The 20,323-nt window shown below is 40.2% G+C and overlaps 1 protein-coding gene across 1 annotated transcript; it reads left to right on the top strand.

Annotated features, from left to right (window-relative positions):
* The first annotated feature begins 570 nt into the window (after positions 1-570).
* LOC146521453 (NACHT, LRR and PYD domains-containing protein 3-like) lies at positions 571-19,576 on the top strand. The gene is made up of 13 exons (XM_085154929.1): positions 571-704; positions 3,959-4,096; positions 4,181-4,282; positions 4,640-4,762; positions 4,858-4,971; positions 6,650-6,728; positions 6,891-7,095; positions 7,243-9,043; positions 15,163-15,336; positions 15,615-15,788; positions 16,057-16,230; positions 18,773-18,819; positions 18,971-19,576. Exons 2-13 carry the CDS (start codon positions 4,008-4,010, stop codon positions 19,498-19,500), a joined length of 3,612 nt encoding a protein of 1,203 aa, XP_085011055.1. The 5' UTR covers positions 571-704; positions 3,959-4,007; the 3' UTR covers positions 19,501-19,576.
* The last annotated feature ends 747 nt before the right edge of the window (positions 19,577-20,323 follow it).

Genomic DNA, 20,323 nt, shown 5'->3' with positions numbered 1-20,323 from the left:
GAGGTATCAGTCATGCAAATCGGCCAATAGAAGCTGAAACAAACATATTAGGCATGTAAATAAAGTAAAATCATTTCTGCTGTTCAATACCTAAGACATTTCAACAGATGGTGCTAAAATGTCCCAAATGGCAAAATGCCTGCCTTCATTAAAAGTGATGTCAATTTCCACTGTTTCACTTCAGCAGCATCAATATTTGCACAGACAATGTTCATATGTTGATTCCTGGATTTCTGGACTTAAATGTGAAGCGAATCATATTTTGAAAGTGGTTATAAACAAAATAAACAAAACCAAAAATAAATTAGATGAGGAAAAAATCAAGATACTCAAATGTCCCAGCCTCAGTAACTTTGACACAATAAAATCTGCTGTAATATTTACACCTCTGATGAACTCTCACCAGTGTTAACTTTATTTTGATACCAAGATTGTTTACACAAAGTTTGTAATTGCAGAGAAATACTCATTTTGGACATGTGACTTTCGAGCAGGAAGCTCAGAAAGCCCCTTCGTGCTTAACATGTTTTAAACTCAGCCTGAGCAGTCAGACGGCATATTTGTAAATCAGTATGAAGGTGTGGCACTCTCACAGTGTTCAGGTGTTATGTTACGCCTCCTTACAGGGAGCAACTCACCTGTGTGTCCGTGTCCGTGTCCAGGTGTGGAGTGGAGCTTGTTGTTCGTGTGTGTTTGAAGAAACTGTAAGTTTGCTTTGGTTCCTTCTTTAATACTTTGACTGTTTTTCTGCTCTGTGATGTTTGGACCTGATGTTCAGCTATTATATCAAGACAAACTTTAGATCACTCTTGTGTTTGAATACAAATGCACATGAGTATAGATTATTGATTGGCTGGAATCAAACAGTTTGATGAACATTCATTCATGTGACAGTTTCAGCTGCTGCTTACAAATCTAATAACATGGATAATTTGGTCCCACACTGACGGGCACTGACGAGGAAGATGCTTGCCTTCTAAATCATATGACCACTACTATTTACAGTAAAACTGATGCGATCAGTTTAGCTGCAGGGCAGGTGTGACACAACTATGCTGCTAAGCCTCATTGTTCAGGAGTGAGTCAGTGTGAGAGAGTAAATGATGCATGTTAAGAGATATATTCTAAAACACTTCCTCAGCAGAGGATCAGAGAGGAGAAACACACAGATTTTCTTGCTAGCAAGGGCAGCCTCCTGAGCTCACACACCAAGAGTGAGGCTCCAAGATTCGCAAATGAGAAACTGCCCCGGTCTTTATTTATACTTCAGTGGGTGCTTGTGGTGTGTGTGTGTGTGTGTGTGTGTGTGTGTGTGTGTCAGAGTGTGACCCCATAAACGACTTCCCTTGACCTGCTGGTCTGGAAAGTCCAACAGTTCATTTATATGTAAAAAAAGGCACTTAGACTAAAACAGATATAACTACGTTAATCCTACCGTAAAACAATAAAACAAGGTACAACCTTTCCCATGCTCCTAGGATGTGGGGGTGAACGCCAGAACACCCTGGAATGTTACAGACCTCCTAGGATGAGACATTCTTTCAATATGCCACCAACTATATACTTCTAAACACAAGTGATTACATGCAGTATTCTACCATATGCAAACTTATATCATCAAAAGATTATACTGACTACTAAGTACAATTTTCCATTAACAATGCATTTGTTCATTAGGGCAGAGTTTTGAGAAGCTGCAGTTAAAATAAAGAAGATTTGTTTTCATTAAACTGACATGTTTTGTGCTTCAGCTGGAGACACTTTTGTTTTGAAAGTGTTTGGAGTATTTGCTGTTTCTGAAACATGAGCTGGAGTAAATATGATCAGGAATGCTTCTATCCTCCCTTGTCTCTTATTTACATCCTCTTTTTATGAAAATCTCCCTCCTCTCCTTCCCGCCCCTTTTTCCTTCAGAACTAAGGCGCTGATTTGTTCAAGATAGCAGCTCATTTCTCTTTAAATACAACATACAGCAAATTTGGTCATCAACCAAGCACAATGTGTAAGTTCTACCTCGTGGTTCTTTATGTAGCAGTGATATCTGCAGTAAGCAGGACTGAGCCTAAAGGGGGCATGGGGTGTTCTTGACTATATTTATTTCAAGTGTTTAGTTACATTATTTTTAGGGGTGTCAAAGTTCATTCATTAACACAGATTAATCCTTCATCATGATTAATGCAATTAAAATTTAAAATGCAATTAACCCATCTGGAGCCAGAATGGACAACCTTTGGACAAACTGCAGAAATGTGATGACATTTCAGGGATTTTGAGTCATTCTGTCCTCCAAATGGACTAATTGCATTTACATTTTCAGTTCAGTTTGGTTTCTCACAGGCGGCAAGAGCTTTCCTTATAAAACGCTGCTGTTGGGTCTGCGTTTCCACAGGCCCCGCTAGTTTAGAAACTTATTCTCGTTAACGACAGAAACAAGGTGAACATCTTTTACTTGCTAGCAAGGCAAGGCTGGTGGGAACCCAAGCTCTTGGAGCTGAATGCTCCTCACTTGTCTCTTAACCAACTTCATCTAAGTAGCCTTCCTCACAGCCTTTTATTTCCATGACACAGTTTACACAACAGTTACAGTACACACAAGCACCACCCACTGTAACCCCCCCATGCTTACAAAAGACGAGGCACTGTGTGTGCACTTGTAAGCACGTGCGTGTATGTGTATGCATGTGTGAGAACATGTGTGTGTGTGTCTGTGTGAGTATGAGAATGTGTTTGGGTGTGCGTATGTGTGACCTCCTGCTCACCAAAAGTGTAATAAAAGCAGGAAGCTTACCACACAAGAAACAGAACTTTCAGATAGGATATAGTAAAACACTTCAGCCTCCCTACCAACAGAGTGGATGGAGAGGTGGTCAGAGACAAAGGAATGTCTTTGATCCTATAGTTTGAACTATGACTTACAAATTTAAGTAACACAATGACAATATTTAACAATTTGACTCCAACAGGTACTTTTAACATTTCTTCCGGCAGTAAATATAAACAACGATAGTATTCAGGAAGAAAAAATATTACATATATTTTTTTATTATAACTCTGGTTTTACATGGCCACATTTTACACAACTACAAAACTGGTATATAGTTTACAGTCCACACTTTTTCCGTCAAATTTTCCATCTGTCGCTCACATCTCCAATGGTTGTCATTAGCGTGTCTTTGCTAACTTTGCTAGCTACTACACCAGTGTCGGCACATGAGGACGCTGTAATAGCTTGTCAATGGTGTTGATTAGCTGCGGATATACAAATGTGAATTGCATCATTGGCTGGAGCAGTAAGTCACCGGTCACTTACTGACTCACACTACAAAATAGCATAAAATGAATTGTTATGTATTTATTTTAATTTCAATTCAGGTTGGATTTTTTGTTGTTGTGGTGTGCAACGCAGATTTTCTGTGCACGTGTCAGCAGTGCGCGATTGTGCACGCGCACAGCTTAGAGGGAACATTGCTGCTTGGCGTTCCCAGCACACCCTCACTACACTACACTGATCAACATATTCACTTTATATTCACTATGCCTTACAAAAACTTGGATACAGCATACGAAAAGCTTGAATCTTTGCCTTTTGTACCCTAACTGTGAAACTCAAAAAAATTATTTTTTTTGTTATGTATCATGCACCCAGCTCATGCTCAGTTTTTAATCTGATTTAGTGGTGAGTTCAGATAGAATAATCATACTAGGTGATGTTAACATCCATGTAGATGCTAGAAATGACAGCCTAAACACTGCAATTAATTTATTATTGAAATCAATTGACTTCTGCCAAAATGAGCGCGCCCACCACTTGAATTTAACTATGAGATTTACACCCGATGCCTTTCCTTACACTAAATCCTAAGGTGAGTTTCCAAACATATCAAATGTGCACTCCACAGTGGAGTCACCTAATCTTGACAGTTGATGTGCACATGAATGATTTGTGTTTCCTCTGCAGGTGAAGGTAGAAAGTGTGTGTGAGCTGATGTGGATGTGAATTCAGCAGCATGGATCAGTGTGAGGACAGAGAGGAGAGAGTCCCTCCCTCTGAAACTGCTCTGTGTGGGGAACATGAGAGCCAGACCAAAGCTCAGAGGTGAGATGACCACCTCTAACTGTCCACGACTTTTCTTCATGTCACAGCTCAGCACTCACATCACTGCTCCATCATTATTCACAGGAACCAACCTGGACCTCCACCCAGCTCTGTGTCTTTAAAGAGTGACTGGTCACATGAACGTTTCTTTGATTTTAAAGACCAGCAGGCGTCTGCTGCAGAGAGGTGAGTTATTAGCGACATAAACTCCTTGATGTCAGTTTGGTGTCTGATTTGATGTTGTTTCCTGGTCTCTAAACTGCATCTCAAAGCAGGTCACTGAGTGAGGAATTCCTTTATTCTATAAAAAATGTCCAACATGTACTCCTGCTGCTCATTGGACCATCAATAGTCCTGCATAGTGTAAATGACTGTGTTTACCTCTGGGTGGCCCTCTGTTTTTACCCTACCATCACTAGTTTAGAGTTTCCTTCTGCTCATGCTCAGCCTGAAAATCAGTTTCTCTTTGGCATGATGAGGGTATTCTAAGTCTTCATCAGCTTCTGTGGCTGCAAATGAAAAACAGTTTTTCTTCACTCACAGGCTCAATGGGAGACCATCTGGACCTGGACCTGAACCTGAATCTGGACCGGCACCCAGCTGTATGAACACCACGTTGAATCATGTCATTAACAGATTTCAACAAAAACAGTCATCAAGAAAGATGTAACTTAAAGTCACTATTATAATGTCTAAAATTCTGTCAGCATTTAATATTATGTGATGCGTCCTTGATTAAAGATTTGTGCTTCAATTGTCAGGATCCTTCAGAAACTCAAAACTGAACCTGGACCCAGCTGTGTGTCCTTAAGGAGTGACCTGTCTAAAAGTCTACCCATGAATTTTAAACTCCAGCAGGAATCGTCTACAGAGAGGTGAGCTGTTAGTAACATGAACTCTTTGAGAACAGATTTAACTGTTTGATCTTGTTGGATATAAACTGCAGTGCAAACATGTCATTCCCTCAATCCCATTTAAACTGTCTCTTAAAAACAAGCCTTTGGTTTCTAAGCTCCTGAAAATCCACTTCAACAAACAGGAAATAAAACTCGTGCTTATGTTTTCTTCCATCAGTCATGTTGTGCTGTATGTTGTAGGACGTTAGAGGAGGTAACACTAACTTTGCTGCAATGATTTTACTTTTACTCATAAAACTCAGAGCATTAAAATGACTCAAACACTGGTTATTATTTTAACTTTTAAAAACTAAAGTCAATCTCCCTTTTTTCCACATTTCTGAAAATCCATCAAATAAAAATCAAACTGTAGTCTGCTAAAAAAAAAAAAAGGAAAAGCTAAAATGAAAGTTTCCTGTCTTCCTTTGTGCCTTTTGAAGATCAGTTCATCTTCTGCTCACTGAACTGTTGACAGAATGAGAAATTTGAAGCTTTTCGTTGTAAATGTTTGGAGACTATCAGCATCCATCTGTCCACACAGGCTGTGCTGTTTGACTTGCTGAGTTATGTTAGCTGGTGGCTGCTGCAGATAAACAGCTTAAAGTTAGACAAACTTTTAAGGTGGGCAGGAAACTGAGAAAGCTCTAGAGTAAGATGGCCCAGCTGTCAAAGGCAGCATGTGGTAGTAATGACAACCTCTGTAAAGCTGCTTTGTGTATGTGAGCTTTAGTTAAAGTCATTTGGGGTTTTTAATGTTGTGCATTCAGATCAGAGTCATGTTCAGTTGTTGACCCTTGTAGCTCTAAATAAGGCTAGCCAGCAGCTAATGTAGCTCTTGCTCAGTGTTGTTGTTTGAGTCTGTAACTGTGCAGCTCTGCTTTTGCAGCCTGTGGGGTTTGTGGTACTTGAAGGGTTCAGTTGTACTGATTGTGTTTTGGTTTGTGTGCCAGTTTTGATTTCTATTTGGTGTTGTTAGCTGTAGTCATTTTGAGGCCTACTCCTGCTACAACTGCAGCTCCACATTATTCAGTATGACACAGTTTCATACTGAACTTAGATGCGACACTGCTGCATCATTTAGGCTCATATACAACCAGCTGCAAATTTATGACCAGGAGGAAATGAGGGTGTGCATAAGGCATTCACAAGCATTGGTCTGACACTGGCAATTTTTTCTAATCTTTATGAAGAAAGACTGAACTAGAGTTGGCTGAATTTCAGATGCTGATCATGTTCAGATTTCTATCAGACTGCTCTAGGTTGGTTGGGAGTTCTCCAACATGTAAGATGATACAGCTTAAAATATAATTACAATCAAACACAAGGATTTAAAATTCAGTGTTATCTAAAACAAACTTGAAGACATTTAAAAAGAACATGCTGTCATTAATCATGATATGAATGGTAGGACACTTGAATCTGATTTGTATATTTGATTTTCCGTTCATCATTTTATTATCTGAAAGGGAAACTCATACAAGTACAAATGCAAATAAGGCTCATTGCAGAAATGACTATGCCCACACCTTCCATCCACAAATTCCAACAACCAACAGATGATCTAATTCATGTCAAGATGTGTTTTGTTTTTGTTTGTTTGTTTGTTTTCATGGTGAAGGATTTTTTTGTGGATTAAATCTTCATGGCTCCTCCACAGAGTGGACCAGGAGAGCTCGGAGGTTCCCAGTAATCAGTCTGCCCAGCAGCATCAAACAAACCTGGACTCTATATTTAAGGTCTGTAAATGTACAACAACTACTTTTACATCTATTCTGTTCACAGTCATCTCCATGCTGCTCTTTGTAGATCAGTGGGTTGTCAGTGTGTCCAACACAGATTTGATGTGTGGCTCCATGATTTCAGTCCGATTGGGTCATTCATAAAGTATTCTGTTGCAGATGCTGGAGGACAACATCATCACTTTTGTGAGAAACGAGCTGCAGAAGATCCAGAAGGTTCTGAGTCCAGATGACCCAGAATGCTTAGAGAGTCAGAGGGAGGAAGATGAACAGAGGAGGAGCAGCAGAGAGGCATTTGTGAAGATCACAGTGGACTTCCTGAGGAGAATGAAGCAGGAGGAGCTGGCTGACCATCTGCAGAGAAGTAAAAGGATTTCTCTAAAGATTTAGGCTGCTGGTTATAACATTAACATTAACTAAAATTTCAAGAGATGAACCAACATGTATTTAAAAAGACCACGTTCTGATATGGACTATGTAAAAGATGAACTGATATTTTTTCTTTATTCAGAAAGCCTTACTGAAGTTTGTCATTGTAAACTCAAATCTACTCTGAAGAAAAAGTTCCAGTGTGTGTTTGAGGGGATTGCTAAAGCAGGAAACCCAACCCTTCTGAATCAGATCTACACAGATCTCTACATCACAGAGGGAGGGACTGCAGAGGTCAATGATGAACATGAGGTCAGACAGATTGAAACAGCATCCAGGAAACCAGACAAACCAGAAACAACAATCAGACAAGAAGACATCTTTAAAGCTTCACCTGGAAAAGATGAACCAATCAGAACAGTGCTGACAAAGGGAGTGTCTGGCATTGGGAAAACAGTCTTAACACAGAAATACACCCTGGACTGGGCTGAAGACAAAGACAACCAGGACATCCAGTTCATATTTCCATTCACTTTCAGAGAGCTGAATGTGCTGAAAGAGGTAAAGTTCAGCTTGGTGGAACTTGTTCATCACTTCTTTACTGAAACCAAAGAAGCAGGAATTTGCAGCTTTGAAGACTTCCAGGTTGTTTTCATCTTTGATGGTCTGGATGAGTGTCGACTTCCTCTGGACTTCCATAAAACTACAATCCTAACTGACCCTAGAAAGTCCACCTCAGTGGATGTGCTGCTGACAAATCTCATCAGGGGGAAACTGCTTCCCTCTGCTCATCTCTGGATAACCACACGACCTGCAGCAGCCAATCAGATCCCTCCTGAATGTGTTGGCATGGTGACAGAGGTCAGAGGGTTCACTGACACACAGAAGGAGGAGTACTTCAGGAAGAGGTTCAGAGATGAGGAGCAGGCCAGCAGGATCATCTCCCACATCAAGACATCACGAAGCCTCCACATCATGTGCCACATCCCAGTCTTCTGCTGGATCACTGCTACAGTTCTGGAGGATGTGCTGAAAACCAGAAAGGAAGGACAGCTGCCCAAGACCCTGACTGAGATGTACATCCACTTCCTGGTGGTTCAGGCCAAAGTGAAGAAGGTCAAGTATGATGGAAGAGCTGAGACAGATCCACACTGGAGTCCAGAGAGCAAGAAGACAATTGAGTCTCTGGGGAAACTGGCTTTTGATCAGCTGCAGAAAGGAAACCTGATCTTCTATGAATCAGACCTGACAGAGTGTGGCATCGATATCAGAGCAGCCTCAGTGTACTCAGGAGTGTTCACACAGACCTTTAAAGAGGAGAGAGGACTGTACCAGGACAAGGTGTTCTGCTTCATCCATCTGAGTGTTCAGGAGTTTCTAGCTGCTCTTCATGTCCATCTGACCTTCATCAACTCTGGACTAAATCTGCTGGAAGAACAAACAACCTCCAAGAAGTCTGATTTATTTGGAAAAAAAAGAAATTTTAAATATTTCTACCGGAGTGCTGTGGACAAGGCCTTACAGAGCCCATATGGACAGCTGGATTTGTTCCTCCGCTTCCTCCTGGGTCTTTGTCTTAAGTCCAATCAGACTCTCCTACGGGGCCTGCTGACAAAGACAAGAAGTAACTCACGGACCAATCGGAAAACACTTCAGTACATCAAGACGAAGCTCAGCGAGAAACTGAGTTTAGATAAGAGCATCAATCTGTTCCACTGTCTGAATGAACTGAATGATCGTTCTATAGTAGAGGAGATCCAACAGTCCCTGAGTTCAGGAAGTCTCTCCACAGATGAACTGTCTCCTGCTCAGTGGTCAGCTCTGGTCTTCATCTTACTGTCATCAGAGAAAGATCTGGATGTGTTTGACCTGAAGAAATACTCTGCTTCAGAGGAGGCTCTTCTGAGGCTGCTGCCAGTGATCAAAGCCTCCAACAAAGCTCTGTGAGTCATGTGTTTTGCTTTTTTTCCCTTCATTAGTGATGTGCGGATCGATCCTGAAATATCGATTCCTCCGATACCAGTCATTTATGTTCTAGAATCGATTCTCACATTAAAATATCGATATTTTAGTAATTTAGGGTTAATTTGTAGTTTATCATTAACAGGAACACATTGGAAAGAAACTATAACATTCGGATTGTCTACATTCAAAGGAACTACTTCCTCTTCCGCCTTTCATAGTCATGTGCGAAATACGGCTGTATAAATGTCTCGCAGCCCTTTGGCGCGCGCACTCACAACAATGGCTGAGCGTAATTGTGCGGACGTATTTTACCTCTGCAAACAGCTGAGTCATGGTTTGCGATACATGTGGCAAAAAAGTGCTCCAAGAGTGAGGTGTTGTGGCCATACTTCCCCAACCTTGAGACCTCAGAATTAGGGAGACATTCAAAAGGGCTGTGGGGGGGGGGGGGGGGGGGGGGGGGGGGGGTGATAAATATATTTTACAGTGTTTATTTATCGGATAAAATACGTTAAATGTCACCGTTAGTATTGGGTGGCCCGGAAACAGCGGGGGTGTCCAAATTCAGAGGCTGCTTCCACCTGAGGACCCAGCCTTCGTGGTCTAAAGAAAGCCGGGTAGTACGTCACAAGCTCCCTCGGTGGAGTGAAACTGCCGTCTGCTCCTTGCTATCTAAAATATAACCGGGCGCTGGCGTAAACCCTCGACCGTCCCACACTTTCTTTAATTAGTTTTCTGTTTGATGTTTATTCAGCTGTGTGAAAACCCCGGAGGAACCCACCCGATGGATTAATAAAGTTAAATTTAATTTAATCTAATCTAATAAATTTAATCTCAGCCAAACCGATTTACTCACGAACAAATAAAACACTGAAAAAGCCAAACAATAACATTTTTACCTTATCAAAGTGACTTATATATCATGTTTAACCCGAGTAGCGAATTGGCTGGGCCGCGCTATGAATTCTGCAATATGGTTTTTCAATTTTGTTGTCCAGGTGGAAATTCGGGAGAATGGTGGCTCCGGGATTCTCCCGGAAAAATCGGGAGGGTTGGCATGTATGGTTGTGGCAACATCACTAACCTTGTCAAACACCTCAGAGTAAATCATATCACAGAATATGAGGCGCGTATGTTGAGGTGAACTGAAGAGGAGGAGAGGGACAGATGCTGCTAGGCCGAGACAGACGTCTCTCACAGAGTCCTTTAGTGCTGCAGGCAGGCAACGTGTTCAAATAGCGCACAACTTCAGTTTTTTATTTCTGTACGATGAACTCTGCATTATTAAGTGATAAGAACAAGTAATCTGATGTCCTGTAATCATTATGATGCTATAATTTGAGATACAATAAATAAAATAAGTTTTTGTACAAAGTATCGGTATCGGATCAGTATCGTCGATACCACCCTGAATATTACTTGGTATCGGATCGGAAAGGAAATCAGTGGTATCGCACATCACTACCCTTCATCCCTTAAATTCTGTTTTGCGTCATTAAACGAATTGTAATATTAGACAAACATAACTCAAGTGAATACAAAATGCATTTTTTAAATTATGATGGCTTTTATTTCCTAAAAAAATATATTAAACCTTGTTGGCCCTATATGCAAAAAGTAATCCAACATGCGCTCTAGAAAACTGGCAATGGTGCTTTCACATTACTGTGGAGGAATTTTGAATCAATCTTTTTCACAGAGTTTTTTTTTTTTTTTTTTCATTTAGCCATTAATTGTTTAAGGACACATTCAAAGAAAAAGTGAAGTAAGTGACAGAAGTGATGGAAAGGAAAATGCTGTAGGTGACATCAGACACATGAGAGTTAGCGGAAAACAAACAGAATTTTAGCTCAGAATTAAACAAACATTTTTTTAAGCTTCAGTTTTACGTAAGTATACCAAAAAATGAATGAAATGACAAATAATTGACCATTTCCTCCTACACCCTGGAGGTCAGTGAGGAGAATTTGGACACTCTCCAAGATTATATCAGCCGATGCTTCAAAAAGAAAGTTATGAAGAAGGGTGAATGATGAAGAAATTTGTCGAGTCTTTAACTGAGAATAAAGAAATGAATGAAGAAAATGAAAAAAGAAAATTAAAAGAGACTGTCATAGATATCCAGCCCATAGTATGAGAGAAAACCTTGTGTTTTCATGTATCCGCACACCATAGGACAACAGTTAAAAACTTTATTAAGACCCATCTGAAGCTTCCAAAGGACACTGTGGAGAACATCAGCTTTGATCGAGCCCATTGTCTAGAACCAGGAAAACTGGTGGCTGGAGACCATGTCCTATTGGAGTGAAATACTGTTAATACCGCGGAAGCACTAGCTGGTAGTCGGGCCGTACGCGTGTCTTAGTGCAGTTGAACATAATCCACACAGTCCGCTTGTGGTCGAAAAACAAACAGGCAAACATTTATTTCCACAGTGATCCACAAATACAGTGATCCGTTTGAATGCTCATGTACACTACAAAAACGGTAAGAAACTGTTTTTCTCCACAGCTAGTTAAAGCCCCCGTTGCTCCACACTGTCCGTTGCAAACGCTCCCCCCGTGCACAGTTACCGTGTCTTAAAGGAACAGTATGTAAAAATTAAATAAGGCAAGAGAAAATACAATTTAACTGTAAATCTTGCACTAAACAAATTATAAAGTAAAAACTGAAATTCCCCATTATCTTACACTTATCCTTATCCAAAATGATTCAAATTATTAACAAATATACACTCTGTGCAATCTGAGTAAACTAAGAGATGATTATACCTTTATCCTATACAACTGTAATTTCAAACAGGAACAGATTATAAGTCATGGCAGGGAGCTGAAGGAAATGATTTTAGCATGAGGTGGTGCAGCGGGCTCAAGGGCCAGTACCAGGGAAGCTGGGATCCAGGTGGAGGCAATCAGGCTAATTAACTCCTTTCTGCTTTTAGTGATGCCGGGAATTGGGCTGTTGGGAATTGGGCTGTTGAATATGGATAGTGGGTTCAGTGGAAAACTGATCAGTCATGGAAAATGTCAGTGCTGAACTGGAAATATTGTGTTCAAGTTAAATAAACTGAAACGAAAGAGTCACCTGATCATCAATCATTCACAGACAAACACACACAAGCCACTGTTTTATCGAAATTTAAAATAATTGTTCTCATATGTGGATATCAGGCCCTTGTAGAGCAAAATTAGGTAAAAAGAACATTCATTGTTTTTACATTCATCAGGTCTCAATCAGCCCAAATAGTAAAGAAAACCTAAAAATGCATGCCATGAAAAGTTTGGGTCTTATTAAGTTAACCAGCTTAAAAAAACTACCACTGATGTAGATTGCCTAATATGAAGAGAAAGATTATTCCAAAGCTTTGGGGCCACAATAGAGAATGTTTGGTCTCTTCTAGGGCTACGTTCGAACTGCAGGTCTTAATACTCAATTCCGATTTTTTGATCAAATCCGATTTTTTGTCTGCTTGTTCACACTCCAAATAAAATGTGACAGCAAATGCGCTGCTGTGTGAACCCTCAAAGAAGACGTCATACACATTGTGCTCTGTTTAGATCCAGACCAAACAGTATTATTTGACTGATGGCCGTTAATATAAAGACTTGTTTCAGACTTTACATTTCACAATTTTGCTTTAAGTAAAAGAGTTATTTACATATGGTCTAATAATTATTTTTATTCCTGATTTACAGAGGAGCGATGCTTCAAGGGATAGTTGCAGTTTTCTGTCAGAATCTGCAGATTATACAGTACAAATAAAATGTTCACATTTCTCCAACATTGTCTTCCCAACACTTTTACTAACATCTACACTTGATGGCCAGGAAGCGTTTGCGATGTCTTTGCGCTGATAATTGGCGTCTGTCTTGTGTCAATGACGTAAAAGACGGATTTAATGCTATTCTATTCTAAAACATCAGATATGTATCGGATTCAGTACCACATATGAAAGTGACCAAGATCGGATTTGAAAATATCTGATTTGTGCTGTTCACACTGTCATACCGTGATGGGATATGGGTCGGAGAGGGTCAAAAAAGTTGGATTTGATGTTTGAACGTAGCCTAAAATTCAGCCATGATTTAGTAACTGAGAGCAATAGCTGCTCAGCTGACCGGAGTGAAGATCAGACACATATACAGGCTCCAGACCAATTAAGGATTTAAAAACCAGTAAAAGGATTTCAAAATAGATTCTAAATTCAACTGGAAGCCAGTTTAAGGACGCCAGAAACAGAATAATATGCTCAAATTTTCCTTTACCAGTTTAAAACCATGTTGCAGCATTCTGCTCCAGTTGCAGGAATGACAGAGTGCTCTGGCACTCTATTAAATGGGAGTTGCAGTAGTCCAAGCATGAGGTTATAAAAGCAGGGATGAGCGTTTCCAAGTCACGCCTGGAAAGAAATGGCTTAACCTTTGACATATGTGTCTGTGAAGGTTCTCAGTGATCCAGGTCATCATAGTCTAAGGCTACATCCACACTAATGCATTTTTGTTTGAAAATGCATCGTTTTCTCTCTGTTTTGACCTCCTGTCCACACTGAGATGCAGCGTTTTGAAAACGTTCTCGAAAACGAATACATTTGAAGACAGTGCATTTGCGTCACAGTGTGGACAGTGAAAATGGAGACTTTCGAAAACGACAACGGATTTTAGCCATGTGATGTAGTCTTGTGACCAATTAAACAAAGATAGTGGAGGGCATTATACAGCAGTTGTTTTTTTTTTTTGCTCTCAATTTTGACAGCTCATTTAAAGATTAATATCAGTCTGTACATTCTCCAGATAGCTTTTCTTCAAATTAATTAACTCTTACTCGCTTTTGCACCTTTGTACTTTTGTGTTACTCGCAGCAACAACTTAACCTCATTGTTAGTCCATTTAAAAAAACATTTTGCCGCGACATTTCAACGAGCCTCAAAGTAAATGAACCGCTGACAGAAATGGGGCAGACTGAATCTTCTTGCACTTCACGTATGCGCAGTACTGGAATGTAAGCATTTTCAGCCGTTTCAATGTGGGCCCACAACTCTGTGAAAACGACTGAAAATGCTAGTGTGGATGCAGTGCGTTTTCAGATGAAAACCCCTTTTTCAAATCTATCCGGGACAGTGTGGACGTAGCCTAAGGAGCCTAAGAAAAGCGTCTTTCCAATGTGTGAAAATTAGTGTAGGTCATCCGTTTTCACACCTTTGCTCATGTGATTAGTTAGAGGATCATTAGGGGGTTCTTTTGTCCCTCTTGGAGGGAACTCCCACAGGGTTTAAATCTGGGACTCTCCACCATTTGACCCCAGAACTGAAGAAGCTTCTTGGATGAGAGGTGAAACGTCTTCAAGCAAATTTCAAGAAGTCCAGACGCTTTTCTTTCCAAGCACCTTAGACTTTGACAGATGTCCAAATCTGTCCACAGGACAACTGTTAGTCATGTACTGCGCAAATATGGTGTATATGGAAGAATGGCAAGAGGAAAGCCATTGTTGACAGAAAGACATGAAAGGTCATTTTTGCAGTTTGCCAGGAACCATGTGGGGGAGACAGCAAAAATGTGAAAGAAGAAGATGCTCTGCTCAGGCGAGACCAAAGTTGAACTTTGGGCCTAAATTCACACCATCCCCACTGTGAAACTCTGGGACTGTGAAATTTCTCTTTCAAGTAAATTGCTAAATTTCTAATGTGTAAAATTAGATAATCCCAATTCTAGCTGCCTCTGAAACAACAATGAATATGGCTAAATATACTATTTTTTTCACTGAACTATTGGTACATTTTGCATCCAGTCTTTTTGCTTTCTTTATTTTTCAAGACTGGGTTTTCTCTCAGAGAGAAGCTGTGAATATTTACAATTTTATAAAAAAGCACAGCAAATTATGGTCACCATTGGCCATCCATTGGTGTAGTTTAGTATTTTTAGTATTTTTCACAAGTTCTAAATTATATTAAATTAACAAATTTCTGTTGTATTTAAAATAAAGCAGCAATAATTCAAGCCGGTCCTGAAATAATAGTAACTATTATCAAATCTAATAAGTCATCATTGCACCATCAATACACTTTAATTTCAGTGTTTTTGTTTATGCGTTCATTTTTCAGACTGAGTGCCTGTAACCTGTCAGAGACAAGCTGTGAAGCTCTGTCCTCAGTCCTCAGCTCCCAGTTGTCTAGTTTGAGAGAGCTGGATGCAAACAACAACAACCTGCAGGATTCAGGAGTGAAGCTTCTTTCTGTTGGACTACAGAGTCCACATTCTACACTGGAAACTTTGAGGTCAAATCAAGGACTGTTTATTTTTTTATCAAATGAAATTATTTACAGTAAAAAATAAATCATAACTACTAATGATCAGTTTCATCATTTGTATTTTAGTATTTGTCTTTATTTATCAATCACATTAAATTGGCACAGTTCTGATGTGTTTGAAATAAGGAAATAACAATTCCAGCTAGATATGAAACTTATTATTATTATAAAATTTCCAACTCTTCAGTACTCTATCAATTTACTTTAAACCCATTTTTTTTTGCTCTTTTGCTCTTTATTTCTAGACTGACTGGCTGTAACCTCACAAAGAAAAGCTGTGAAAGTCTGTCTTCAATTCTTAGCTCCCAGCCCTGCAGTCTAAGAGTGCTGGATCTGAGTGATAACAACCTGCATGACTCAGGAGTAGAGATTCTGTCTGCTGGAGTGAGAAGTCCATACTGCAAACTAGAAACTCTCAGGTCAGGATTAAATCGCTCCTACTCAGTATCATTTAGCATGTGTATTACATTACTGAATGAATTACTAATGCTTATAGAATTGTCAGATATTTTAGTTTCCCTTGGCTGGATTATTAGACTCTGAACTGTCTGTAAAGCTTCACCAAGCCAAGCAAAAACAGCAGTGTGCTCCAGCAGATGTAACATCATTTTGGTGCAAGTTGTCACGTGACAGGACATTCTGGACATTATGATTCCTTCAAAGATGGATTGTTTTGTGTGTCTGCAGTCTGTCAGGCTGCCTGATCACAGAGGAAGGCTGTACTTCTCTGGCCACAGCTCTGAGCTCCAACCCTTCCTATCTGAGAGAGCTGGACCTGAGCTACAATCATCCAGGAAACTCGGGAATGAAGCTATTGTCGGCTGGACGGAAGAATCCACGCTGGAGACTGGACGTTCTCAGGTATGGAGAGAATGTCTGATAGAGGCAGAAGAGCTGGAAGCATTTCCTGTGTCCTTCACTCTTTTTTGTTTTCAAATGGATGTGACATGAATAATAACACTGAAGAAATATTTTCAGGAACAGAAACACTAATCTATCTGAATGATTAAGATATTAATGTAGGGGAGTTTCCAAGGAGATGTTTTTCACCAGCATGCATGTTTATGTGCATGTGCTTCGAGATTTCTGGTAGTTAGAATGACTCAGGGGTGTTGATTCATTTAAACTAACATAGTCATCCTGCTGCAACCAGGTTTCTGTAAGGCAGAGTAAATCGATTTGTCGATCAATTATTAAGTCATGTACTAACAGAGACTTGGAGGAGAGAGACCTAATATTTAATAATCCACATTTCACTGTTTTACTCTTTGGTTCAGATGTGGATACTGTATTGTTCTTTCTTTGTAATTGTTTATGTTTAAGTTGTTTGTTGCTGGTTTTTAGTTTGTTTTTTGTCTTTTTGGGAGCTGACTCAGTCTCAATGGAGATGGGTCTTTGGGGGCATAACAGGAGGAGAGAAGCTGCAGAGAGGTGTGTAAGACTGCCACTCTGTTTCCTGGTCCCAACTCTGGATAGTCATATTTTGGGGGGGTTAATAAATTTGTCCATATTTCTAGAAATGAGAGCTGCTCCATCCAAAGTGGGATGGATGCCGTCTCTCCTAACAAGACCAGGTTTCCTCCAGAAGGTTTGCCAATTATCTATGAAGCCCACATCGTTTCTGGGACACCACTCAGACAGCCAGCAATTTAAGGAGAACATGCGGCTAAACATGTCACTCCTGGTCTGATTGGGGAGGGGACCAGAGAAAACTACAGAGTCCGACATTGTTTTGGCAAAATTGCACACCGATTCAATATTGATTTTAGTGACCTCCGATTGGGTGTCATTACTGCCGATGTGAATTATGATTTTACTGAATTTACGTTTACCCTTAGCCAGCAGTTTTAAATTTCCTTCAATGTTGCCTGCTCTGGCCCCTGGAAGACAATTGACTATGGTTGCCGGTGTCTCTAGCTTCACATGTAGGAGAACAGAATCACCAATTACCAGGGTTTGACCCCCGGCGGGTGTGTCGCCGAGTGGGGAAAAACGGTTAGACACATGAACAGGTTGGTGGTGTACCTGGGGCTTCTGTTTAGGACTATGCTTCCTCCTCACCGTCACCCAGCCGCCCTCTTTCCCCAGCTGCTTGGGGTCTGCCGGGAAACAGCTAGCGGGGCCTATGCTATCTTCGGCTGCACCAGCTACAGGGGCCTGGCTAGCTATAGGTGAATGAAGGGTGCGAAGACGAGTCTCCAGTTTAGTACTTAACAATAAATATTACAAAAAAAACATATTTTAAAGGAAAATGAAATTCCCCATTATTTCATGTTTATCCATACCCATAGTAAATAACAAAACAATTCTTAACCAGTGTTGGGAAGATCAATTTCAATTCAATTTTATTTATATAGCGCCAGGTTACTTTTAAAATGTATTCCACTACAGATTAAGGGATACATGCCCCAAAATGTGTTTTGTAGCGTATATTGTTATGTTACTTAATGAGAGTAATGTATTATAAATACTTTGTATTATTTAATATAATATCATGCTTTTTACTACTACGTGAATGTACTATTACTGTGTGATTTATTAATATTACTGAAGGTTACCCACCATACCACCACCAACTAGATTTTTAAATCTTAATATAAAATGAGTAACAGTAGGGCGGACATTAGGTAAGGCTGCTTTTAGCAGCGATCTCGTATAAGAAAACTATTCCGTGCGTATATAAAACAGGTCTGTGGCTACAAACCATAGTAAAGGGACCTCTGTCTAATATGTCGGGTTTTGTGTTGGACTCGTAGCTTTACTTTGTTGTCTGGGTCAACTTTGCTAGTGAGAGACAGAGAGAGGCGTTGAAAGGCTGCTCCAACGGAACTTATTGTTTCAGAGGAAAACACGAACACAGTGTACAGTCGAGTCTTAATAGCTTACTTACAACTGGGCTCCTCAGGCAGTCTTCTTGGCTCCAGTGGTTATTATTATATTCACATGCTTCTTACATGCTATGCCTGTAACACTCTGCCTATTGCCTTAATAATAATTTTGAATAATAATTAAAAAAATATATTTCTTCACATCATTATGTGGGCCGCAAGTAGAGGTGACATGGGCCGCAAGATTGAGACACAGGCATTAGAGGCTCTTAATGTGTGTTTTGTTTGGGTTTCCACCGGCGGTGCGGATAGCCTAACATATGAAAAAGGAAAAGACCGCTGTGTAATCCATTTATTTCAACAAAGTAACTGTATTCTGAATACCACCTTTTTAAATGGTAACTATAACGGAATATAGATACTCATATTTTGTATTTTAAATACGTCATGCCAGTACATATATTCTGTTATGTTGAACCTTTATCAGTGTCGAACAGTATGTGTATGAGAGCCATGAACACCATGTGTTCATGCTGAAAGAGACTGTGCTGGTCTGATCCCCCTCCACCTTTCAGGGTGGAGCCTGCTGGAGTCCAATGGTTGAAACCAGGTCTGAGGAAGTGTAAGTGTGTTTTTAATGTGATTCATGAAAACAAAGCAGCACACATATAAGCATCTTCAAACTGTCGCATCACTCATTCACTAAAGTGTCAATCAATGAACAGTTGATGGATCAATAACTGCAGCTGGATTGTGTTTGTTCTCTCCATCAGATTCCTGTCAACTCACAATCGACACAAACACAGTACACACAAACCTCAAACTGTCTTACAACAACAGGAAGGTGACACATGCTGAGGAGGTTCAGTCATATCCTGATCATCCAGACAGATTTGATGTTTATAAACAGCTGCTGTGTAGAGATGGTCTGACTGGTCGCTGTTACTGGGAGGTTGAGTGGACAGGAGACGTTGAGATATCAGTGAGTTCCAGGAAAATCAGAAGGAAAGGAGACAGTACTGACTGTTTGTTTGGATGGAATGATCAGTCCTGGTGTCTCATCTGCTCTGATGATCGTCCTTGTTCTGTCAGGCACAATAAGACAGAAAGATCCTCCTCTTCCTCCTACTCTGTCTCTAACAGAGTAGCGGTGTTTGTGGACTGTCCTGCTGGCACTCTGTCCTTCTACAGAGTCTCCTCTGACACTCTGATCCACCTCCACACCTTCAACACCACATTCACTGAAACTCTCTATCCTGGGTTTTGGTTCAGGTCTCCTGGTTCGTCAGTGTGTCTGTGCTGAGTTGAGTGTAAAGAAAGTCCTCCTGTTGGAGAAACACTCTGACTGTTGAGCAGAAAAGAACGTGCTCCTGTGAGTAGCCAACATGTCGTGGAGTGGGTGGGAGGTATTAACCAACATTGTCTTTATCTTGGACAACATCCGCCTCTCAGACAGCACCCTAAGGGAGTCCAGCTCCATCCCCACAACATTACTGGCCTCAACCTGTTGCCCCAGCATGCAACAGCATAGAGGATAGTACTGGCCACAACAGAGATACAACAAGATAAGTGTTTGAGCAGTTATGATATCAGGGACAATCTAGACATGTGTGACAATACTGAACATGTCACATGACACACCTTAGACGTCATGTGATCCAATCTCACTTTGCACTTTCATTCATGACTTCAACATGTTGAAATGAGCTTTGAAGAAACATTGAGTGAAGTAAAGTTTTCATCACAGGATTCATGTGAGCACCAGATGAACTTTACAAAGAATCAGTGGATTTATCTTCTGTTTTAGATCAACTTTTATCATTTAGAGACATCTTAAGTCAATTTTTTCCACTTCTCACTCACTAAAATCTCATATGATTTCAGATCCCTGCTATCCCCCACCTGCCCTGTAGGTGGCCTCAATGTGTCCCCACTGTAAAAAAAAATAAACAAAAAACAACAACAACAACAAACAGAATGAAATGACATGAAATCACTTCAATCTGATGTTTAATGAAAACAGTTCAAAGTTAGCAGATCAAATGTTCAAATCAGAAATTTCTCTAAGTGTTGAAAAGTTATTTTTTGATGCCAGCAACATGTTTCAAATATTGGACTTAGGGCTA

This window comes from Neolamprologus multifasciatus, chromosome 3 (assembly GCF_963576455.1).
Source record: "Neolamprologus multifasciatus chromosome 3, fNeoMul1.2, whole genome shotgun sequence".
NCBI classification, from domain to species: domain Eukaryota; kingdom Metazoa; phylum Chordata; class Actinopteri; order Cichliformes; family Cichlidae; genus Neolamprologus; species Neolamprologus multifasciatus.
Note: the sequence above shows the minus strand (reverse complement) of the source record. Positions and strands in the feature narration are given on the sequence as shown.

What these genes read in the sequence shown, in the direction of transcription:
- LOC146521453 (XM_085154929.1), top strand. Translation starts at nt 4,008, where the DNA reads ATGGATCAGTGTGAGGACAGAGAGGAGAGAGTCCCTCCCTCTGAAACT. An exon ending in CAGGCGTCTGCTGCAGAGAG is followed by an intron (nt 4,283 to 4,639) that starts GTGAGTTATTAG and finishes CTTCACTCACAG; the next exon opens with GCTCAATGGGAGACCATCTG. An exon ending in TGCAAACTAGAAACTCTCAG is followed by an intron (nt 15,789 to 16,056) that starts GTCAGGATTAAA and finishes GTGTGTCTGCAG; the next exon opens with TCTGTCAGGCTGCCTGATCA.